Source organism: Fundulus heteroclitus, chromosome 1, assembly GCF_011125445.2.
Source record: "Fundulus heteroclitus isolate FHET01 chromosome 1, MU-UCD_Fhet_4.1, whole genome shotgun sequence".
Classification (NCBI taxonomy): domain Eukaryota; kingdom Metazoa; phylum Chordata; class Actinopteri; order Cyprinodontiformes; family Fundulidae; genus Fundulus; species Fundulus heteroclitus.
In genome coordinates, this window is record NC_046361.1 from 10,318,827 (window position 1) to 10,344,106 (window position 25,280).

The 25,280-nt window shown below is 41.1% G+C and overlaps 1 protein-coding gene across 2 annotated transcripts; it reads right to left on the reverse strand.

Moving 5' to 3' along the window:
* Positions 1 to 2,960: 2,960 nt before the first annotated feature.
* Positions 2,961 to 24,933, reverse strand: spen (spen family transcriptional repressor). Of its 2 annotated transcripts, XM_036132307.1 has the most exons (14): positions 24,793 to 24,933; positions 18,790 to 19,404; positions 15,043 to 15,200; positions 14,694 to 14,894; positions 14,450 to 14,601; positions 14,227 to 14,352; positions 14,023 to 14,136; positions 13,824 to 13,937; positions 13,616 to 13,716; positions 5,727 to 13,527; positions 5,277 to 5,621; positions 4,310 to 4,504; positions 4,029 to 4,187; positions 2,961 to 3,943 (listed from the first exon to the last, which is right to left on the reverse strand). In XM_036132307.1, the coding sequence occupies exons 4-14, from the start codon at positions 14,725 to 14,727 to the stop codon at positions 3,812 to 3,814; spliced, it is 9,273 nt and encodes a 3,090-aa protein (XP_035988200.1). In that variant the 5' UTR covers positions 14,728 to 14,894; positions 15,043 to 15,200; positions 18,790 to 19,404; positions 24,793 to 24,933; the 3' UTR covers positions 2,961 to 3,811. The 2 variants fall into 2 exon arrangements, with proteins under 2 accessions (XP_035988200.1, XP_021171782.2); XM_021316107.2 differs by lacking the exons at positions 5,727 to 13,527; positions 13,616 to 13,716; positions 13,824 to 13,937; ... (5 more) ...; positions 18,790 to 19,404; positions 24,793 to 24,933 and having other exon boundaries at positions 5,277 to 5,717.
* Between the last annotated feature and the right edge of the window lie 347 nt (positions 24,934 to 25,280).

The window sequence follows — 25,280 nt, forward strand, 5'->3', positions numbered from 1 at the left end:
AATATGTGCAAAGCTGCTAGGGACAGACAGAGCTGCAGCTGTGACAGAGTGGTTCTACTAAGCATTGAGTCAAAGGCTGGAGACTAATGTGTGTCACACTGTTTAGCTTTTAATGTGTAACATTCTAAAAACCTTGTGTCATTTTCCTTTTATTAAAAAAAAACATGCACTAATTTATGTGCTTCTACAAAATAAAATAACCAAAGCTTTTGCTGATCCCACTTTACTCAATGGAACAAAGCTCGGTCAGATTAAATGAACAGCAGTTGGGTGGAGTGCAAAACAAATAGGTGTTCTGTACATGCATCACATGGCACACAAGTTCATAAATTATTTAATTCTTACAAAGGAAAGTCATTTATTATTTCAAGAAACATTTTAAAGGGCGAGTGAGTTGGCAGCCGGCTTTGTCTGGCAGCCTAACCATGCTCTAAAACCAGACCCAGTTTGTTTAGTGTCATACTGACATCTTCTGACAAATGGAAAAACTGCAGTCCTGATGGTGACGCACAGTCGGGTAACATTAACAGAAAAATAGCTCAAACGTGTGGAAAATGTTGCAAATATTTAAGGCGTATGAAATCTAATAAGTTAATAATACGTTTTAGATCATTGTGGTATGCAGTGCTGTGAAAAGTTATTTGATCCTTTTACAGATTTCTTCTGTTTTTGCCTATTTTGCTAGACTTAGATATTTCAGATCATCAAACACATTCGAGTATAACACAAAGGTAACCTGAGGAAATATAAAATGGATTACTTTATATAATTAATTGAGATGGGGAAAAAAATATCCCACAGAACCAAGCCCTATGAGAAAATAAGATTGCCCCGCCCTTGTTAAAGCTTGAATTAACTGTACTTAACCAGCTTTTCTGGAAAGCTGAGTGTGGTTTCACAAGCTACGCCCAGATTAGTGCCTGACCTGTAAAATTAAATCAAATAATTTTAACAGAACCTGTCAGACAAGAGGAAGTAGGTTAAAAGATCTAAAAAATATATATATCAAGACATTTTGCCCTGATTTAACAAAAACAGTCAGTCTGGAACGGTTGGCATTTCCAAAGCTTTTTGGACACCAGTATACCCAAATGAGAGCCGTTTTCCACAAATGGAGATTGTGTCTCAGTGTTCATGATGCAACAATATCAAGGAGGACTGAGCAAATATGGCATCCATGAGAGAATTTCAAGGCGAACACCACTGCTGACATAACGGAATGCAAATGTTTAGTATGCTTGCAATAAATATCTTGCTGAGCTGCAAACTGTTCAGGAAAATATTCTGTGGACTAACAAGACAAAGTGGAAGTTATCGGGTGATCTGATATATTCAAGACATGATTCCAGCTATCAAACATGGTGGTGGGAGTGTGATGGTCTGGGCATCAGTCTTTCTTATAACTCTTAGATGTGTCTCTGATCCAACCCATCAGAATTAAATGGATAATCTACCTCCTCAAGCATGCAGACAAGTTCTATAGAACCTTGTTTAGGATCTACTTGATTCAGATCTGCTGCAGCAGAGACACTTCTGAATGTACTGGAGTTTGACGCCCCTGGTCCAGGGCTGCCTTGCTGCATCAAGGCCTGAATAATTTGCTGTGATAGTTGGAACCATGAATACTGTGTTCTGCAAAAGGAAATCTAGTAGCACATCCGGCAATCAGCTTGGGACCTTAAGCAGAAGCACATTTAGTTTATTTAACTAAGACAAAAAAAAAATTGCAAAGAAAGAAAAAAAAATGCAAGATTGCCAATTTTTCGAAGTACTGTGCATTATAAGCTGCAGAAAGGAATATGTTTGAGGATCAAACTGTTTGAAACATCTGATTTAAAAAATAAAAAGAAATCACAAAATGCAGAGTCATGGACCATTTAATGATCTTCAGAAGTAAGTTAAACAACCATTTATGTTACAGTTTAAAATGTCCTCATGGAGGAACAGCAAAATACACTCAAAATGAAGGTTGATCAAAAGACATTTCTCATATTAATCACTGTTTTAAGACTGTTTTTTTTTTCTTTCATTTGTATATCAAAAATTATAAGTGCCTTCAACATTACCATGAGTTTTTAGCTTGCAGTTATAGAAATATTTACACCACAAAACTGCCAAGCATGGTTTTACTTTCAGCATCGGTTTCACACTCTTCATCGCCCGTCTTTTTAGACTGCTTTGTTTTGTTGCACTAAACAAAAATAAAGACCCTGAATAAAGACAACTGTAAAGTGGGGCTGTGGGTGGTGGGGGGGGGGGGGGGGGGACACAGAAGCACAAGTTAGAGACGTGGATATTTACAGCTTGGCTCAAGGAGGAAGGATGGAGGCAGGTGATCAACACGTCCGTTACCGACATAATGTCCAGCTTAAGTCACATTCTTGCCTTTGTGATCCTACCTTACAATTTAAGATTTGAAAAATAAAGCATGTCATACAACAGGTGGCGCATGACTACATTTAGAATGGAGTCTTCGAGATATGGAGGGAGTGGGTTTCAGACAGCAGGGGGCAGTACAGGACAACATGGGGATTGACAAGACAAACGCAACCTCTACAGTACAAAAGGTTCCTTCAAATGAAAACGCAGCTTCATTGTGTAAAAAGCACTGCAGTAATAGACTCATGTCAATAAACAAACAAAAAAAAAAAACATTTTAAAAATGAATCAATGTGCCCTCTGAAAAGAAAAATACAAATTTAAATATGAAAATAGGTTTAGATCACTTATCTTTTTTCAACACACGTGCACGTGATGAGCATTTGCAACAGACATTTGGCACAAAATCTTGTTTTTTTTCTGCATAACCCCCCCCCCCCCCCCCCGCAACTCACATTCTTCCCCGGTTAAAACAATAAATGATTAAAAAATAAATAAGAAAAATGGAACAGAAAAAGTATGCTTGAAGAAACAAAGAATTCACGATTTGTCTTGTAAAATAATTTGCTTGGTCTCTCCAGTTTCGCTTCAGTCTTTAAATATTTACAATATCTACAGTTTCACAATTGTCCACAATACCCTTAGGCTTACAGAAGATGCAAATGAAAAGAAAATAATTAAATAAGTCTTTTTACTGTCCCCTATTGAGGCATTGCGTGTAAAATATACAACTCTACGGGTCCCATCTGAGTTCCTTGGGGCAGGGAACACATTGTGATGGAAACTTAAGTTTCGAAATGTCACAGAAACTTGCAGAAGGTGAAGGAGGGAAAGCGTTGTGGTTGATGAAGCCGAGAAGATTTTCCTTCATTCTGTAGGCAATAACTTTCTTTGCTCTAGCACGAGAAAGACTGACAACTGGAATAAATTCATAACATGGATCAATTTATGCACAAATATGTACACAGTTCATAAAGTTTTGTCAACATAGTGCAATGGATTCTCAAGTTTGAAAAGAAAATGAAACAAAAAAAACAATCACAATCACTTTTATGAAGGTAAAAAAAACCTATTTGTAGGTCTCCATCCACAGCTTTATGTATGGTATGAATTACAAAAGGCTATGCAGAACAGGTCCAAAAAATGGCAAAGAAAATGGAAAGCTGTAATCCAAAATGATCATCAAAAATCGCTGTTCAACCCTTTGCATCCTATTTAAAAAAAGGTCTAGTTTTTGGAATTCATCATCACTGGGTGATTTAAGGACTTGGTGAAGTGAAGGAGAAAACTTGAGTCCAAGAAAAACAATTGTTTTTTTTGTTTTTTTTTCCTTTCAGGTCAAACTCATGAAGATGAGACATTTCCAGTTTCCAAAACTGGTTCAATCCAAAAGGGCTGGTGTTGGCATTGTTTTTAAAAAAAACAGAGGTAATTAAACAGAGGCTATAACAATCATGAGGTGAGGGGAAATGCTGGAGATGCTGTTGAGAAGGTCCGGAGCCAGGCGCGAGAGGTGGCTCTCCGAGAATTCACACGGTGGGAATATTTGCACCACATAAGCTGCCTGTAATTGCAGAGACGAACATAGCATGAGTAGAAAAGAAACATCATCAACAGAAGGGACATGAAAAGATGAAGAGATGCCAAACCTGATTAGAGCCAGGGTTGGGCACATTGATGATGCCAGCTGCCTGTTTGGCTTGCAGGTAGGTGATGAAGCCACTTTTCAAAGCTTGGGTTTGACCAAGGACATCTTCTTGGTCTCGACCACAAGGTAGAGCCAGGAGCAAACAGTAGTCATTTTCCATCTGCCATAAACAGGAGGTTGGCATTGGTCAACAGAATTTCTAATCTATAATTCTGGTTGATCCATGCACTTTATTCAAGCATCCATCTTCCTGGCTCTCAGCTAAAATAATAAAGTACTCACAGTCATTCTGCGTGCCACACTGTCCAACTGGGAAGCCTCGAGTCTCATCCTCTGGACAATGCGGAGAAGAGAACCTCCCTCTGGGGGTGGAAGGGAGCGCTGGGCCAGCACGGTGTTTCCAGACACAAAGTGTAACTGGACAGCCGCCTGGTCGTTCTTCAGCGCCAGGAGGCCTTGCCAAACTATAGGATATTTCTGCAAAACGTTTAACAAAACAGGAGGCAGTCGTAAGCATAGCTTCGCCTTTGCTACAGACTTGAAATTGCTTTTCATGTATGATAAGTAAAGATGCACAGGGAAGTTGGACACTAAAATCTTTTTTAAGCTCTGTGAACGCACCGTACACAAAGCTCTACCAGGTTTTTGTAACTAAGACCTTTGTAAGACTCGAAGTTAGCCATTTTCAACATCAGCGTGGTGTTTGTAAAGGACATTAGAAGGAATACAGAGATGATAAAAAGTAGTTTAAAAGGAAACTATATTTTGTACAACACATGGAGACTTGACGGTGGTTCATTCAGGCTGCGAGAGTGAGAGCGGGACTTTTAGCAGATAACAAGAAGGCTGTATGGACAACAACAAAGCTGCTCTGTTATGTGTTTTAAGAGTTCAACCTTTGTCTGCGAAGACATCTTTGATTTGGAAAAGTTGACAGCCATTAGGAAATCTTAGACATAGGGTAAAGAGAATGATGTTTCAGCAATGCTAGGCGCGCTAACCATGCCAACCTGCTCGCTGTCAGATGATAAATTCCAAATTTCAACTCAATTATTTTCCTCCTCATCTTAAGATGGTCGTAAAGATGCTGTTCTTTCTCACACAGTTTGGTGTTGCCACTGTTCCTAATATTGAAAATGATGAGAACCAACTATAGGTAGTATAGAAAAATATTTTGACTGTTGCTCCTATATCTTCTTATATTGTAGCTCTCTAATGAATATGCGGATGGTTCATAAGATTCTCTTACTTTCAAAAGCTGCACCATGTCGATTGACCGATGTAGGGAATGTTCTAGCTTGGTATCGTGTCGTGGCTGTTGTGAACTTGATGGGGGTACTGTTGGCGGAGGAGTGAGGAGGAAGGTGCGAGGGCCTTTCTGTAGAGACAGATCTGGTTTGGGAGTGAGACCCATTGGTGACATTAAGGGGGACTGGTATGATGGAGACACCGTTTCTCCTGATATTCGGGAAATGTGTGACAGCTCAGAAGAGGCTGTGTGACGAAGATGAGGGCTTTCAGGTGTGGAATCACTTCCTCCCCCGTGGGACTGAGGTACTTTTCCTCTGTTTCCCAGCTCATGCTCTGCTGGGATCTGATTAGAAAAAATCATATAACATTCAAAGATCAGTACTCAGTTGTGGTTTAACTTTGAAAGTATCCTAAGAAATTACCACTTGATAAAAATGCAGTATGTTACCTGTGTAGAAGAAATGCCTTGGTTAGCCAGATTGTGTCCTGGAAACTTGGACGGGAAGCCCCGCATTTCTCGATATACTGGGAAGGAGCTTGCTCCTCCTGGATGCATTAGCTGAACTCCATGAGGGTGAGAAGACATTAAAACAGGGCTAGATGCGTGGACTCCTCTAATTCTACTTTCATTGGGGCTCAAATGCATTAGCTTTCCTTCTGGTGATTTGAGAGGCTCTTTTGCTGAAAAGTCAATGCTCTTTACCAGTATAGGACTTCTTGAAGGTCCAGAGATATTTGTTGAAGATGTTATTGCAGTTTCCGAGTTGCGGGACTGCCTTGCTTCTACAGATGCCTGTTCTCCTAGCTGCTGGTGCATGAGTATGCGCTGGTGAATCTCTCTGTATTGGTCCATGCGAATGCCTGGGTGGAGCCCTCTGTGGTCACTGTGAACCACCATTACATCCGATTGGAGATTGGAAACTGAAGGTCTACTGTGAGCTTGGGTAAAGTGTCTTGGCTCTTCTTCACTTACACTGCTTCCACTGCCACCGGACATCGATCTTTGGGGACTTGAATGAGACTGCAAAACCATATCTCGAATGACATTAGGCTGTGGTGTATTTGAGCTTTTTGTAGATCCTGGGTGTGGCGAAGGCAGGCAGTCTCCTCGCCTTCCATAGTTTGGCATAGGAGGGTTGTTCATTCTGACGTCATGGGCCAATGACTGAGTGACACTGTGAGGCTGCATTATGACAGAGGACTGTTCTGGGTGGGAGTGATGCATGCTGGAAGGGTATGTAGACAGCGCTGGCATACCTTGACTTAAAACCACAGAAGTTCCAATAGGAGAGCTGCTTGATGGACAACTTTTGACAAAGGGTGAAGGGGAGTGACCAGCTGTTCGTGGAGAATGGGGTTCTTGCTTGAGGTGTAAAGCGGACCGATCATTTGCGTTGCCGGGGCCAGGACTCATGCGTGTTCCAGGGATAGATGGGTGGTGTGATGGGTGGTGTGGACTCATGACCGGGCTCAGGTTAGAATGCTGAACAGCTTTGCTAATGTCCATCTTCTTTGTCAATGCCTCTGTCACCAGTCCTCTTTTGCCAAGCTGCTGCTGAATTACAGCTTGATTGTACATCAAAACTTGAGGGGAACTAACCGGCGGCTGGAACATTTTCACCACACCCGATGATGTTGTATGATAGGGCGTTTCAGATTTGTCACATACAAGACCCTCTTGCTTGATACTGGAAATGACAGGTTGGGAATTGTAGGACTGATTGGTCAAAAGGACTCCTGCGTGCCCATACCCAGTTGGAGCTGAAGGAACTTTGGGATTGGGCGACTGAGATGATGAAATCACGGGGTCTTGCTTTAGTTGCGATTTGGACACAGATTGTTGAAACTCTACATCACCTGGAGGAATCTGACTAATCTTGGCTCTCATCCTGTGCGGCCCCTCTGTTTTCTGTCCAGAATAACTCAGAACTACGACTCCTTCTGATGTGTTCACCCTCAGGCCAGGACTAGAACCTGTATGGTAGGGAGTAGGCTCAACAACAGAGCGCCCTCTAGAAACATCCTCTGCCATCTCCACGGTATGGCAGCGGTTATTCTCATTGGAGTTTGATCTAAATCTTTGCTTAGGAATGGTCAGGCCAGTGTTTCGATTGCTGAGGGAAATTCGGGGCGTTTCTTCTGTGTCATAAGGCATTGGAATTCTACTTATTACTGAGGTAGTAGGAGACATGATCGTATGTGGCTTCTTTTCCCCACAATTCTGTTGGGATTCTGTGAGTGGGGATGGCTTATGGTGCAATGACTTGGGTGGTAGAGGTGGCCTATGTTCAGGATGCAACTGTCTCGAACCAAGTGCATCAGTGGGATTTTCATTCTCTGACATCCTTGAATGATCCGATATAGCAGACGTTACCATTGTAGTAGTTATAGAGTTACTATTTGATGCAGACACATATTTGGGCTCCATTAATATTTTTCTCAAGGTGCTGGAACTAGGATCAATGTCGGAGGCCTTTGTGTCAGGGGGCATTGGGGGATTTGCTGAAGGGGTTACTAGTGCAGTTGATGGCGGTTTGGAGGGAGTCACTACTGTGACGTGACAGGATGGATTAACATAGATTCTGCTTTCTTCTGATCGCTGAGGCCAGTCAGGAGAAAGAGGCGTTTTGGCAGGGCGCAACAGGGGTACACTAAGCTGGGAAACTGGTAATGAATTAGCAGGGCTGAAGGTAGGGGTACTTGATTCTGTCTTTTGGGGAGGCTTTTTAGAAGCAGAGCTGTTGCTTTTGCCTAAATGAAAGGCTGATTCCCTGGGAACAGGCTGTTCCACTTCAGGCTGCTCTGCCTCTTTGGGGTTGTCTACAGTTATAGCGCTTGTGACATCACGTCTACAAGTTGCCACGGCAGTGACCACAGAAGTCACTGACGAGACTCCAGCTGTAACAGTCACTGCTTTTGAGTCAGTTGTTTCTGGATCTTCTGGGATTGAGTCGGGTAGCTTTAGGGGCGATGGCTCTGACTGAGAGACTTCATCAGCAGTCTCCCCCTTTTTGCTAGCTGAACCTTTACGACTTCTTGACTTCTTTGGGGTTCTGGCTCTAACTTTAGTTGTCTTCTTAGGTGTATCAAGAAGAATTGGTTCTTCAGATGTCTTTAACGCCGACATTGACGCTTTTGGGCTTGAGGTTTGAGAGTCATCATCTAAGTCTCCAGCAAGAATATTGTTAATTGCCATGTGTGTTTCCGGTTCCATGATGTCATTGGAGGAGGACGAGGAGGAGATTACAGATTCAGGGGTTGGAATAAGAGCAGAGTAAGTAGGAGCCGGTGTGAAGCTTTCTGCATCCCCACAGGTTTCTTCGGCTGTTATGGAATCAATAGCAGCGGCAAGTTCTGTTTCACTTGCAGGATTTGCTCGCTTCTCCTCTTCAACTTCAGGTTCAACTATGACTGGGGGCAGTGGAGTAGGTTGCCCAGAAGGTGGTTCTTTATAAGGTCTCTGAGGCTGGTCGGCTGTAAGTTTGGCAATATTTTCAACTGCCTGCTCCAGTTCCATCTGTTGTGCTAAAAGAACAGCAGTTGGATCAGCGGGAGGTTCAGATTCTGATAGTGTGTCCTCATTTTCTTGTGTGCTAATCTCTTTGGTGTCTTTTGTGAAGTCCTTTGCCTGTGCTTCCTCATTCTCTTGTACTTCAGCCTTGCCTTTTGTAAGATTAGCTGCAAAGGTATCCGACTCAAGATCCTCAGAGCGAAGTAAACCTTTTACGTCATCAACGCTAACACGGATTTCTAGATTTTTCAGACTGTGTGATTTGTCTTCAGGTAACTGTTTAGTATTCCGTTTCAACCTTGGTGTTTTAATTTTTACATTCTTTTCAGACTGTTTTCCCCTCTCAGAGGAGCTGGTGGCTTTGTTCTCGACATCTGGATCTATAGATATTTTTTCTACAGGATCTTTTGAATCTTTTTCTTTTCTGAGCACTGGCGAGCTTGGGTTTTCTGCAATGTCTGATGGCTTGCCAACTGGTTCTGAGCTAGCTTTGGGCTTCAGCTCTAATTCATCATTGCTTGACTGATTGGCTTGTTCGGCTGAAACTAATTTGATCCCAGATGATTTGTCTATTCTACTCACTCTTCTGTTTGGAGTAGAGGATGTTAGCGGAGTTTGTTGGAGTTTTTGTATACGAGGTGAACGCCATCCCTCAGAGGCTTTCACAGCTTCTGCAGTATTCGATGCCTCTCCAGGCTCTGTGTCTGCCTCCACTGTTTTCTTCTGATCCCCTTTCACTGGTGATAAATCTGCAACTCGTTTGACACCTCTCTTGGGAGGGCGCCCACGCCTGGTATTGGTAGAAATTTGAACCTCTTGGTGTGTTTGGTCTTTGTCAGCCCCTCGTTTCCGCATGCAGCGTGGTGACTCTATTGTTTCTTTTCCAGCTTGTTCATCATCATGTAGAGTGGCATAGACAGACCTCACATTCCTTCGTCGTGTTCTCCCAACAATTAAACTCGACTCAAGGTTTTGCTCTGAATCTGATGCGTGTACGGGAGACTTCGATGTGGTTTTAGATTCACACAATAATTTAGGAGCTTCTGCTCTGGGTGATGATGCCCTTTTGAGTTTCTCTCGGTCAATCCGTTCACTTTTCCGCGTCGCAGGTTTTTCCTTGCTGATGTTGGCTGGTTGTGTCCTACGTATTACAGCGGGGGTTTTTGCCCTTTTACCCTTGGGTTGTCTGCGAGCAGGTAATCGTTTCACCTCCGCCACTAGCTCCGGCATACCTGCCTCACTATCAGTCTCAATTTTCTTGGAGTCCTCAAAGCTTTCTGTCACCTGGTTTTCAGTTTCAGTCTCTGACTTACTCCCTTCCAAGTTGTTTTCTACCTTTGAACAATCAGAGTAAACAAATTCCATTGTCTCTTTTTCAAAGGCACTTGGGGAAACAACAGGTGTGTGAGGCTTAGCTTCCACGACATGTTGTTCAACCACCAAACTATTATCACCTTCCGTTTTGGGTTCAATTAACTCTGCTTTTGTTTCAGTTTTGGTTTCTGATTCAGAAATGGCAAGTGTAGGGGTTACGGTTACTTCAGGAGCAGCTGATCTGATGTTTTCTACAGGAGGAGAATGAGATGGACATAACTCGGGCGCTGGCTCAACTTTTTCTTCTTTGACAAATGGCACTGACTGATCTGTGGATGGAGTTAAAACCTCCTTCTTCTCTGTTAGGCATGTTTCTTTGGGGGAAGGGAGAAATGACATTTTTACAGTTATAGGGGGGCTAGGTGATTTGTCACTAGCCTTCAGAGGAGGCTCAGGTTCCTTATCAGACGTCACATTATCACAACTCAGAGTTTCATCTCTTTTAATCTCCATTACCACTAGGTCACTTTCAGAGTCAGTTGGGGGATGGTCCTTATCTTTTTGTTGCTGAAGCTCCAAAAATCGACTATGGAAAAGCACTATGGGCTCTGTGGAAACACCAGCTCCTCCGGTTTCTGAATGTGTCTCTATAGCACCAGCCTTGGTAAAAGGGCTACCGCTTCCGGTTTCTAAATCTTGGTCTTTACGTTCAAGGCGCTGCAGTCGGCGTGAGTCCTGCTCAAAGATGGAGCTGTGCAAGAAGCGAGAGGCAAATAATTCCTGACGTTCCTGGTCCTGTGGCTTGAGTTCCTCCTTTTTGTCGTGCAACTTTTCTACAGAATCAGTACGGATCTTCTTCTTTTTCATGTACCAAGAAGGAATAGGTCGAGGCGCTAGCACTGCCTTGTCCTTTTCAGAGCAACTATGAGACACCGGAAAGCGTGAGGGGAGAAAAGACCAATTATCTTCCCTTGAGGAATACAAAGTCTTGGCTCTTTCAAGGAGTGCTTTTGTGTCAGGAGTTATTGTTTTGTCTAATGCAAACGAGTAAAATTTATTCTTTTCCAAAGAGGCTGTAAGCTTGAGGTCTGTCATTCGCTCATCACGATCCCTGAGAATATAGGACAAAGAGCTGCTTGATTTGGGAGAAATGTGTTTGTTGTCTCCGTCGTCGTCTGAATCCGATTGCAACTCTCCTGGTTCCAAATCCTGGCTAAGGCGTTTACAGATATTTTCCCGCTTTAGAGTATCACCTGGGAATGTCATTTCCATTCTAAGAGAATCTGACTTTATTCTCCTTTCCCAATGTTGCATTACTTCATCATCAAATCCAAGCAAGGATGTTTTTAATTTTGGGAGCATATTGTTAGAAGACTGGAATTTTCTGGTTTTCAGCCTGAAATGATTTTTTAATGATTCTGGGCGTAAATAGCTTTCATCTGCCATGGGAGAGCGTTTTTGTTCCTTTTTTGTAACGGACAGAGAAATGCGAGCAGTCTCATCATCCTCGTTTTCTGAAGACTGACCACCTCCTATGGAAGACGACATGCCATAGGTGTCTTCATTAAATTCCTGGGAACTTGAAAAGTCATGCTCTCGTTTTACTTTCAGGACTTCAAGGTCAAAGTTCTCCAGTTTCTTTCGTTTACTAGAAGAGAACTCATCATTGGCAACGTCCTGATTTAATTTACCTACATCGTGGAGGATGTAATCTTTTTCCGAATCACAAGTCTCATTGTTTGGCGACTGATCAAATCTGGCCATTTTATCAGAATCCCTAAGCTTGGTTTGCAGCCATCGACTTTGCTCAATTTGTTTTGTGCAAACATTAGACTGGTTAATGTTCACACAATGTTCATCTCCATCATAGTCTCTGCACTTTGTACTTCCATGTTCATTTTCAGCCAAAATCTGTTTCTGTTCTTTTAATTCATCCATATCAAAGCTGCCATCATCTGATATCTTTGTGAGACTGGAGCCATTTTCACTTTTTAAACCCTCCAAATCCATTCTGAGGTAGGGCGAGTTCTGTTGTGACGGAGATTCTTCAAGCAGCTCCCCAAAATGTGAGTGCCCCTCCAGAGGCGGGCCTACAGATTTGCCTTCGCAGTCCCGCCCATCTTTAGGACTGCTCACTGACACCACACACACAGATTTATCTTTGTGTAATTCTTTTTTATGTACCCCTCTTATCAGAAGGACTTTCTCCAATCCTGTCTCCTTTGCATTGTTCCACAGTTTGTAAAGTCCAGCCTTACCAGTGTCCTCTTCATTAGATCTCCTTTGTCGATCGGTTCTCCCAGATTCTTCAAAACGCCTTTTTCTTGCAGCTAAACGATCAACATCCAGAGAAATGTTGTTCTCAAATCCAAACTCTGATTTTCCGTGTTTTTTGGGTTTGATTTTACCATCCTTTTCGGCGACCTCTACTAAGCTGTGTATACTTTTTTCTCTTGGCATTTTCCCATGCTTGTCACCTTTGGATGTTTCTGAGCGGAATGAAGGACTTCTCTGGTCAGCTCCAGGCGATGCCAATTTAGGACTGTCGCTGCCAGCCCTCAATGTTTGCTTTTCTTGGACAGCATGACCAATCAATTTTCCTTCTTTTTCTTTAACACGTGTTAACTGCACCACACAGGGCAGAAGGTCTAACCTTGCTTTGCTGGAGCTTTCCTTTGATGTTTTACTGATCTTACTCCGTAGTCCAGACTCGGGGCTAACATCTTTTTCGAGTTCTGGTTCTATTTCCAATGTCTGTATCGTCGGCGATGTGACTTTAAGCTTCTTAAGTCTTTGCTTCTCACTTTTTTCTTTATCCCCTCGCTCCTTTCGTCCTGTTCTCTTCTCCTTTTCAACCAGACTTGCTCTTTCAATTTCAAAAACGCGATCCTTTTCAAGTTTATCGGTTTTGTTATATCTTTCGGCGCGCGCCTTTTCCAGTTTTTCAAATCTGGGAGGGGAGACGGAACTGCAGCTGCCACTTCTGTCAGAGGATCGGCAACAAATCCGCCGGTCTGAATCACTTGGTATTCTCTCAGAGAGTGATGGCGACGCTGTGGGGCTGACGGGACGGCGACTGGAGATGTGAGACGGGCTTTGGCTACGCTCTATGGTCCTCCTTCCGTGATCCCGACCACGATCCGTTTCAAAGCGCTCCCTCTCTCTTTCTCGTTCCCGTTGCAAGTAGCTGTATTTGCGAATGTCCTGCTCATAAGGATCAGCTCGGTATTCCCGATACTCTCTTGGGTCCTCAAAGTACTGTGGATCATAGTAATCTCCTTGATATGGGTCCCATTCAGTGTAGAACTCCCGACTCCTAGCGGGGTACTTCCGCCGTGGATCATCACTATAGGTTCCAGGTGTTCGAACGTTCTCGTAGTATTGTCTTTCTGTTTGAAACTCGTATTGGCCTCGCCGATCATCTCTGCCAGGAAAAATACCAAAATTGTTTTCATTTTGTTGCTGAAACTGTATTGAGGTCAAATTGTCCTTAAGAAAAAACCGATACAAACCTTCTTTCAGAAAGAAACTCATAAAACTCTCGAATGTCTTGCCCAGATGCCTGCATTGAACGATAAAAAGCCATCTGACTTTCCTGATTTGCAAAGTCCACCTGGAGACAAAAAAAGAGAATTCAGATGCAAAATAAGTAAACAAAGCACGAAGATTACAGGAGAGAACTCCATAATATGATTTTCAAACATGGCTTCTTCCACTTGCCTTAATTTTGTTACCCCCCATCTTCCAGCCTTTTGTGTCTTTGACGGCTGCCTGGGCATATTCAATGTTGTTGTAGAGGATAAGGGCCATTCCTTTCATTCTATCAAGTACAACCTGACAGCCACAGGGGAAACAGAACAGAGACTGGTTAGATTTAAGCACAAATGGGGCATTAGGGAACAAAAATGAATATGCTTACCTTGACAACATGCCCATAGCGGCAAAAATGACGAGTGAGAAACTGCTCTGTTGTGTTTGAAGCCAATCCATCCAACCAAACACAGGTTGTGGGCATGCTCTTTCCAAAGCCCAGCTGGGAAATAAAAGTTAAAATATCAGATTGGAACTTGGAGTGAAGCACAAATGTAATAACACTATTAAATGAAATCAGCATATGCCTCACCTTTAGTCTGTTGTTACCAAGATACTCGCCATCCATCTTTTTCATGGCTTTGCAAACACTGGCGATGTCGCAGTATTGCAGAAAAGCATACTGTGGGGCGCCATTCACCTTCTTAATGTCGATATCCTAAGGGAGCAATGAAGAAAGCCGGCATCTGTCAGTAAACCACAATTTTGCTAAGCTTGCCACTGCAACAAGCCTCGAAAACAGAAAAGAAACGTACCACTATTTCTCCAAAACGTTGAAAGATGTTTAGCAGGTCATGGTAAGTGGTGGTTTTTTCCAGGTTTCCAATAAATAATGTCCGTGTGGCTTTAGGATGAAACTCATCGATCCTCTCATCCAGTGGTCGAAATTCATTTTCGCTTTCTGTCTCTGGTAGGTGAAGATGTGTGAGCATTTGAGTTAGTTTTATTTACATTTATTTATTTATTTTGTTTGCAGAGCGGCTTAAAATGAAAACTCACCAGGGCCGTTCCAGGCCGTGACATCAATTTGCATTCCGAAAAAAAGCTTCCCCTTGGAGGCGCCGAGCGCTTTCTCTTGGTCTTCTGGTTGGCGGAAAAAGACGAGTCCATAGCGCTCCTCTGATGCGCCGTGAATTTGCACAGATGTAACTTTTCCATGTTTTTTGAATTCATGGAACAAACCGTCCTTGAGGCTTGTATCTGTGACAGGCAAATCAAATGTGACAAGTTAAAAATATCTTCCTAATTCTTGCAAATGATTTTTTTTTTTGCAATGTAAAACTATGTATTACCTGACATTCTGTATAAAAAAGGATCTTATTTATTTTAGCAGCACTACATTACCTACCTGTAGAGCGCACAGGAAGATTTTGGACCTTGATGCCAAAGCTTTTACGTGGTTCATCCTTGTCCAGGGAGGATAACGGAAGAGCTGAGGGGGCAGGGACAGCAGCAGACTGAACCGAACGGGCCGGAGAGTCGTCACTTGAGCTGCTGCTAGAATCACTGCAGCAAGGCAAGCACATGAAATAAAATGATTAAATGCAATCTTTTGCAAGATCTTCTAACAGATTTTGAACGGGACATACGAGGGAGTTTGATTCAGAATCTGTGACTGTGCTGGACTGCACTGTGAACGGGTTCAATAGAAATGAAATGCATCCACGTGTCCAGTGTGGAGACTTTGTGTGAATTAGGGTGATTCAACTAAACTGAGCTGTATTGCTTTGTTTTGTCTTTATTTTCTCAACAGATGCACAAGGAAGGCCTGTCTCGCTGTTTTTGGCTTCATTTATCCAAGGAACATTTAATGGGAATAAACATCAGCAGCGCTATGTTGCATCTAATCAATTTACACGAGTCCACTGATGCGTTAACACCCAGCGGACGGGTCTCGCAGAACATTACCGAACTCGGATGGTTTCATTAGAAGCATCAATGTTTTTTCTAAAAAAAAATAAAAAAATAAAAAATCATGCCTTGAAGTTTTATACTGTTTTATTGATTTAAAAAAGGGGCCGTCGTTTCTGACATATCTCTTTTGCTTTAGAACTTTTCGTCTTGGTTTTTATACACCAGTGAACAGACAATGCCATGACATGATTTTGTGACATTGACTCAGTGACAAAGAACAATGTTTTTTTTTCCCTCTTCAAATAATCAAAAGGATGTGAAAAAGGTAGCATACTGATATCTCTGATCAACTAAATGGATGCCTGAACGTTTTTTGCAGTGCTGTAAATTCTGATAAATGCTAATAAAAAAATAAAGCCTCCTCTTTTAAGGGGAAGCTGCACACCTTGTGAATCTTTATTTCATATTTATATGGAATATCTCGTAATCCGCGAAGGGAAAAAAAAATAAAAAGCACAAGTGGCAAATTTCTGCCTGCCTCATGCACCTACTCAAACAATTCCCATGTCTGTCTCAGCTTTCTAGGCCCTCTGCTGTTTGTTTCCTTCTCACTTTCTCCTCCTGCGCTCAGACACTCCCGGAAGTGCCGCTAACGGAGCCTGGCCTGTGGGAGTGGGCAGGCAGCCAGCAATGGCCAGAAATTTCCAGTTCCAACTGGATCTCACGGAGGGGGGGCGGCGGCGGTGGGGGTGGTTGCAATTACCCATACACAGAGGTAGGCAGTGCGAAAAATACAGCTGCCATCTCCTGATATTTCCCCCCCCCGTGGCACTTCCCAATCAAACCGCATGTGTCGCTGCTTCTCTTTCAAAGCCACGTCCAAAGGTGAGCCAAAGCATAAAGAAAATAAAGCAACCGGAGAGGAGCTAAGTAGAGTATTTTCCCATTAATGGAAACACCTGATTATTCTGATCTTAATCTTTTTATTTATGTAGAAGAACCTAAATAAAAATGTTTTTAACAACATCTTAATTGCAAAAAAAAATTTTAAAAAACTCAACAGAGCTGGATGGAAACGGCCAAATTAAGAGGTACAATCTAGACTGAAAATAATCACTCACTGCATGATGCTAGACATTTTGACTGTAACACTAAGAGCAAAATTTGGGGAGAACGACTTCATTTTATTTCGACGCTCGATGTTTGCCACACTAGCCAATCCGCTAACTGTTAAAAGAGAAATCATTTGCTGCAATGACCTCTGCCATAGATCTGCACAAAGAAAGAGCCTCAGCAAGGGCAAGAATCATTTAGTGATTTACTACAAGGAATTGCAAAGAGGACATAGTGGGTCATCGTTCATTGGTGGTGTAAAAGCCGTGGTCCGCTGCGCTACACAACAAAACCAGAGGCACACTTAAACCTTCACCCTCACACACACACACCCCCACCTCCACCCCCGTGAGCCAAGTTAAGTAAAAGCATAAACTGACCTTGCTAATCTAAGTGGACTTTAGCAGCATGCAAATATTTATGATACAAAGAGAGCGCTACTAAAATAGTTACCCACATCCTTCTTAAACAGACCACCACTTCACAACTCTAAAGACAATCTTACCGACAGCAATTTAGATTGAAGTAGCAGGATTTAAGATTTTGACTTTGCATATATGTGAATGGAAAAGTAATTTTTAAAAAAAAGGGTGTATGCATGTTGTCATAGGCGGTGTGTTTACTTGGCATGGTGCGTTTTAAGATAAAATGTTATGACATGCAGAGACACAGTTCCTGAAGTGCCGAGACCTTCACTTTTTCCTGCGTACCAGCATTTCTTATAAACACGCCAGTATGACATGTTGGTGGCACCACCCGCACACTTCTGCTGATTGACATAAAGTGGACATTGGTATGCAATGTTCCCATAAGAGCTCCTCGGAAATGATTGAAATCAGGAAACGGGAACGTTGCTATGGTTCTGAGGTCATTGTCTGACAACTTTTGGATGAGTTTGAAACGTGACTCACGATGAACAACTGTAAAATCAAGACAAAGGGATTGAATCAGAGGCACGGTTGGGTACAATTAACCTTTGCCTGGCTGTTGGTCAGAGACGTGGACTATAACCAGAGCTAAGGCAGCAAACCTGCTCATTTGGATTTCAGCCTTCGCCATGCAAGGTGTAACCAAATGTTATACAGTTTAATTTTTAGGCCCGGTAAGTGGCCTAAATGTACTTTTAAAATACAAAATAAATGTGTCTTCATTGTGTATCGCTCACTAAATACTATTTTTTTCTTTACCAAATTATGTCCAACAGAGGTATAACAATACATCCAGCCTATGAGATCAGAGGAACGAGATTTTGGTGGGCTCTTTGAGAAATCTAAAAATCTCTTCTTTTCTCGACAAGAATAAAGGATCTATGATCAGTGTAGAATAACTCAACTCACGTTGGACGGGTCACTACAGCGCAGGTTTAAGGCTTGTTAAACACCCTCTTCCTGATGCCAAAGAAGGAGCATTACAAATAGTCTAAACAGATTAAAGTTTTTATAAAGCATGGTACGCACTCTGCAAGAACCAAGACGTTTTCTCTGACATGTCTTTTAGAAAAGAATGGCAACCTTCCATTTCTCACAGTTCTCACGTTTTGTATTTTTTCATTGTTTTTATTGCTGCTTTTTGTTTTTTCGGGCTTTTGCATTGTGACGATTCACGTATAACCTGTAAGCGGGAGCCTTAAGTCTGGAGAATGTAACCTCTTGAAAAGAGCAGCCGAAAAAAAAGCATATATTTTAAATCTGGACATGTTAGTGAATACTTTCTATTTTTACAGAACCAATATACTAAAATAACACTTTACCTAATAGATCTCAAACAAAATAGGAAGGTTTTAATTATATGTCACAAAAATTTGTAAATTAATGAATTTAGTATTTTATGGTTTTTACAATAATAAATCTTAGGCAACATTCTGTTATATATGAGTCCCCACTAACCACTGGCAGGAATTACATTTTTAGACATCTTACACAAGTCTTGTTTGAAAATGTTGTGTAGACTTAAAAAAAAAAGAAACTTGCATAATTTCCTGAGGTCATTACCGCAGATGAAAGCATTTGATGAGGAAGCAGCACTGCCAGAGTCCCTATAAGATGCTTAATACAATATCTCGGTTCAGCTCCATGCTGAGAGCGTGAATTCACAAGGGACGAAAAGCTTGAGCGCGTACTTCACTCACCTGCCACTCGTACTGCTGCTGGTACTGCTGACTGAGTCTGAGCTGGAGGAGCGGCTGCGAGAGCCTGACCCACTGTGGGAGCGTGGAAGACGGGTAGTCTGAGTCACCAGTCTCTGGGGAGAGGGATTCCGCGAATGTGTTGAGTGTGGAGATCGGCTGCGACTGTGACGGTACGACCTCTCCACGCGTCGTCCCCGGTCCTCCCGGTAAAGGTCCCTGTGAACCACACTGGCCAAAGTAAACGGTTCCCTGGAACGGGACTCATAGCGAGGCTCCGGTGCCTCAAACCGACAAGGACTCCTGCTGTGGGAGCGGTAGAAGCCAACGCCGCTGGAAGTAGATCCTCCGCTTCCTCCGGTAGACGCCCCTGCTGATCCACCAGCGCCCGTGTTTGCAGAAACGGGACCAACTATAGTTCCACTGACGCCTGACGACACGGTTGTACCACTTCCACCAGCGGTACCAGACCCACTTCCAGCATTGCCAAGAGTCCTCTCTCTTGCGTCCCGGTAATAGTCTGTTTCATAGTGCCGTTGACGGTCGAAACTGCTACCGGGACGCTCATGGTGTCCATAGGTGCTGTGATCGTACGCCCGATCGCGACCTTCCGCAGTCCTAGCAAACACGAAGAGAGACCGAGTTACTTAGCAGCTTTATCTTTCAAGATCCGTGGACAATCAACATCATTATTATAAACAGTGAGAGGGTCGTCATAATTAGACACAGGGAAAGACGGAGCAAAATGTCTGAGAAGGTTTGAGAAAGATTTTTGCATTTCAAGGGGAAATCTATTACTGATCTACTGACAAAACTAAAACAAGGGTTAAATATTTGCCTGATAAGACAAGTTAGCATCAGGTCTTTCATTTCTTTCCCTTCATGCCTTAATTATAGACTAAACTAGTTTCCTCTGTCATCATATAAGCAACCAAAATGTGGTCCTTTGTACATTTCTAATGAACTTTGAGATGATACCAGAAGATTTAAGCCTATGTTCAAACTGGTGTTTAAAAACAAGTTTTTAGAATTTACAGGCTTTAGCATCAACAAAATCCTTATACGCAGCTGGAAAATATTGCATTATATAAAAAAAATGTCTCAACATATCACACTGACCTCAGATTTGTTTGTTTTTTTGCACAAGAGATATTTCTTTTCTAATTGAAGAAAATAGCCCACTGCCATGAAATATTAGATTATTTAAAAAGCAAAAATCAGATTAAGTGTTTAAAGATGATCTAGTTAAAGTGGTTTAATATCATCCAGGATCTACAAACAAGCCATTTCAACATGTTTTATCGTTCTGTTGGGGATTCGTCTTGAGCCTGCGACACACAAGTTGTTCAGTCCTAACGTTACACAATCTGACACCTTTAGTTCCTCTACAAAAAAAGAACCCTCTTCAAACCATCATTTGTCGACATCTGCATTAAAAACGGTTTCAATGAGGACACACTGTTCAAACCTGAAATGCCTCCCGTCTAAATACAGCAATCAGGATTTAAATTGGCGTTACAAGTGCTGTGTCATTACGGGAGTCGCATAAAAAAAAACTCCCCATAATGAGCGGGACAGGACAGCAATCAATGCTTTTTGAAATCAGATCAAATTATAAGCAGCAAATTAGCCACGTTGTTCCAACACAAGGCCGAAAGTGGTTCCGTCCAAAGTCACTTAATATCCTTGTTCTAGTGGGAAATCACAAAACAGACCTGTGAGTTCTAGATTTGGGTAAAACAAGAAAATGAAAAATAATAATAATAATTGAAGTAAAAATAGCGAGATTAAGGATGATTTCATTTTCAGAAGGAAACGACAGGTAAGTATCATCTTGCTATATAGAGCAGGTTTTTGTCAGAAGCAGTCTTTTTAAAGATTGAACAACACCGCAGTGAGTAGTTTGAAATATTAACTGCCTACTCTAAAAAAAAAAAATACAATTAAATTATGAAGGCATAAAAGACCATAAAACCCAACAGGGCACTAATACTTCTAACAATAACGTAGGAGCAGGTCTTCTAGAAGCTACACTATGGCAAATGTAGTATTGCAAAGCAAATGTATGCTTTCTGTGTGTTTGGAGGGTTATATCCAAAGTTGTATGCTTTAGAGATAACACACTGGAAAAAGGGAACTCAAAGTAAGTAGAATTTTCTTAAAATGTGTGTATTCTTCCTTGATTTCAGCAGGTAAATAAGACTATTTGCCAATGGAATAAGATTTTTGCACTTAAAATAAGAACTATTCATCTCCATCATCTTATTATCAAGTACAGGATGTCTAATTATCTTATTTTAGGGGTAAAAATACTCATTCCATTGGCGAATTGTCTTATTTAGCTGCTCAAATAAAGGAACAATATACTCATTTCAAGAAAATTGTACTTACTTTTAGTTCCCTTTTTGCAGTGCAGTCCAGTTGTTCTGGGACTGGATCATTTTCAGAACGTACCACTTTTGTTTCTAGACCCAATCAGTCACAAAAACTAATACAGGCACTGCCCGTTCCACAACTGTGACTGGTCCTCAGGGCGTTTACGTATAACTTTATCCTTTTTACTTTCAGCTTTGGATGAACCTACTACAGCGTTATGTCTTGAAATGCAGCATTTGTGTTAAGAACCTCGGGTTAGGCATATGCAAATTATAGGAAGGTTTAAAAATGATCCAACTTACTTAGTAACCAGCAGCTAGTTCAGAAATAAAAACAAGATGGAATTGCCTAAGTAGTGAACATGATATAAAAAGAGTCTATTTCGACCCTATTTTCTGTTTTTTTTGCACATTCTGTGTCAAAAATACAAATAGGAGTCTGGCCTATTTTTACATTTGCAGAGTGGATGCCGGTCACACTTATGGAGCGCTCTCACGCCTGCTGCAGTCGCCTGTATTGATCGCAATAGAAGTGTCACGTTGTAGCAGCTGCTCCACATGTTAAACGTTAAGTATAATTCAAGGTCGCATTTAAAAAAAAAAAAAAAAAAAAAGGATGACTTGCTTTAGGTCTTTCCATGGTAACAGGCAAAATATAAAGAATGAGAGAAAGGAATGAATTTCATCATTTTCCAAAGATGGCTCCATCCTCCTGTCCTTCCCAGCTAATTTCTCCTGTTCAGGGCTGCAGTGAGATGGAAGTAAGTCCCCTGGACAGAGTGTACACTTGCTGTTCTTTCTATCTCTACTTACAGTTTTCATCCAAAAGCTGGATTTTTTTTTTTTTTTTTGTGTGACAGGTTTTTACAGTTTTTCAACAAGAGATTTCAACAAGATGAAAACGTGGAAATGTTTAAAGGGTCATTCCAGATGGATTTGAATCAAGCAATTATTTTACCATACAGCCTCATTTAATTGTGAAGCTCTCTGCCTGCATCCTTCGAAGCTCTAGAAATCCATAGAACGGGTGATATTAAAAGGCTGATGATCTATTCCTCTAATGATGTTCTTACGCACGCATCTTCCTCGGCGTCACCGGGTATCATACGATGTAATGAAGGGGCATCTTGGTAAATGATTAGTGAGCGCTCAGCCTGGCCTTTGCACCAGACGCCTACATTTTACTGCCATTGATGAGACGACTTTGGTAGAACCTTTGCACTAAGAAAATAAATCCTTTTATGACCGCTCTTTGTACTCACACGGGCAGCCTGAAAACAAAATATTTAGGACGATAAATGCAAGCCTTGCTTAAAATAAGGAACACCGTGTGAACTTTATACACTGCCCTGGATGTTCCGTGTAATTTGCCTTAAGGAGACTAGCACCAAGTCTTTTCAGCGCGCCATACATAAAAAGTACAAGGGGTCAGGGGCAAGCTCTGCTCCAGCCTATTTGATTCGATCGTCTGCGTTCTGGATTCATGAATAACATGTATGGCACAAGGATGTCTGCTGTGAAATTGATGGATTACCCTGACCCCCAGATGCTCTCCAAAATGGTAATTTGGTGGCGCGGGCCCAGGGCTCAACAGATACCCTTCATTTTCAGGTCGCAAAAAAAAATCTGGTTTTACATTATTCATAGAGCTATTAAAAAAATATTTAAAAAATGCAATTGTTTTTTTTTTTCCTTTCTTTCTTTTTTTCCACCTTCGGACAGATTTTCCATCAGCGCGTGATTATTAGTCCACTCGGGTGCATGCTAAGCACATCAACTGTTTTGGTTCTACGTGAGCAGCATATTCATGAGGATTCATTCCTGCTGCATGATAAAAGGGACGCTTATATATGTGGGCTCAGTCATATAAGAACAATGCATTTAAAAATGATTTGAAACTGTTATACCACGTTACTGGCTAGATATTTGAACAAAAACGGGTTGATGTACTCTCTCCCCAGTTGTTCTGACACACTAAATAATAATCTACAGTGATATGATTGTAATATCCAACTACTGAGGTAAACCCTGTTGTAGTATTCTCTCAGGAAAGACACCTGAAATTGAATTTGGAAATAAACCAGCTGAAAAGAGAGTTTGTCTTTTGTGCTCATCCTGGTTATAAATCAGAGTAATCCATCAAACTGACAATTTGGTGAGTCCGGTGCTGAAATGGATGTTGTGCTCGATGACTTGCAACATTACCTTATGCCTCATAATAAAATCTGCAGCCATGGGGAAAACAGCGGGTGAAAAATTTGAAAAACCAATATGACTGAAGCTCCGCATAGCTTCAAAAGGAGGATAATGATCAACATTATACATGGGATAACCAGATTTCAGAACGTTCTTGATAGCAGCATCAGAAAATCTTTAGTTAATTTTTAATATATATATATATATATATATATATATATATATATATATATATATATATGTATATATCCTGCCTCTCGCCCTTTGACTACTGGAGATAGGCGCCAGCACCCCTTGCGACCCGACAAGGGATAGATGTGTTAGAAAATGGATATATATATATATATATATATATATATATATATATATATATATATATATATATATATATATATATATATATATATGTGTGTGTGTGTGTGTGTGTGTGTGAATATGACTATTCTTAAATTATCTTATTTTTGCTCACATGATTTTCCAAGATTTTGAATTTACCCGTCGTTCTGTAAATATTATAGCTTTTCACTAACTAATTACTAAGCGAGAGGCAAAAAAAACGCATTGTAATTCTTGAATAACTCTATGTTTATTTTTCAGAAATAATTAAAGTTAGTAATCTGCACATTGTATTATGCCTAATAAAGTTTATTTTGAGTATAGCGAAAATATTCATAACAAAAATAACTGGCATACATTCGAGTAAACACATTGAGACAGCCCTGTAGATTCTTACAATTACTTATGCTTTTTAACATTTTGACAATTAGATTTTAACGTGCAGTTACTCAAAAACACATCCTATTTAGGACAGATTCTAATTAGTGGAAAGTGTTTGTCTGATGAAGGTCTGTGAACGAAACGTTGCTTGTTAAATCTCAGGCAAGTTTAAGAGTGTGTGGGGGGAGTTTCTGGGATCGGTTTGATGTTCCACCATACAGCAGTTTCAAGAAATTAACTTTAAAAGTAGATTGGATTTACAGTGATTAAAAGAAAAGAAAAAAATCACCTAACTTTGATTTGTTAAGAATTTTGTAAAGAATTGTCAGTCTCACTAGTACATCCTTTCCTTACATCTCTTTACAAGCAATTCTGGTAGATTTTATCTGCTATATATATATATATATATATATATATATATATATATATATATATATAGTAATTATTTCGTTTTCTTTCTTTTTGTTTTTACTTAGTACTTGTCAAAACCTGCATTGATTAAGGATCCATCAGTGTCAAGAGAGCCGGGAGCCAGGAGCTGAGGGATGGGTAGATTGAGAATAGGAAGAGAAAGGAAAACAATACAAGGTACGTATTTCAAAAAGTAGTAAATCTATGCACCGGCTACTTTGGTTAGTGAGGAAAATGGAGAGAGACAGGGGTTCAAACTAGGGGGTTAGAGAGGACAGCTAAAATACACAGGGCAGGGCATACCAACCTTTTGAGAGAGTGGTAACTTGACCTATTATTCCAAATACAATTTAGGGAGATAGAACTTTGTGAGCAAAAACTGGGCAAAAAATGCTGAGTGGAGGTGGTACAACAACAAAAAAAAAAAAATCTGAAGCACAAATGTAATCCTCATTTTTAGGCCAGCCAGACTGTCCAGTTATGTTCAAATAATCCTTCGGTGATCCAATTTAGGGTTTCCTTTTTTTTTTTTAATGGTGGAAAATGTCTGAGCTCACATATCCATTTAAACGTGCTGGGGCAAAAAAAAATGTCTCGTTTTAGTCCAGTTAAATCCAGAAACCCATCTTCAGGAAGTTGACCAAATGAGTGTGTCCTGATGACTGCCCTCGATTTTTTTTGCAAGTCTTAAAATCCCCTTTGGTAGCAATGTCCATGTCAATGTCCAGTCAAGATCATTTTGCACATAAGGAAAATTTTACCAGGGCAGATTAGGAGTAAAGAAGACGTAATCCA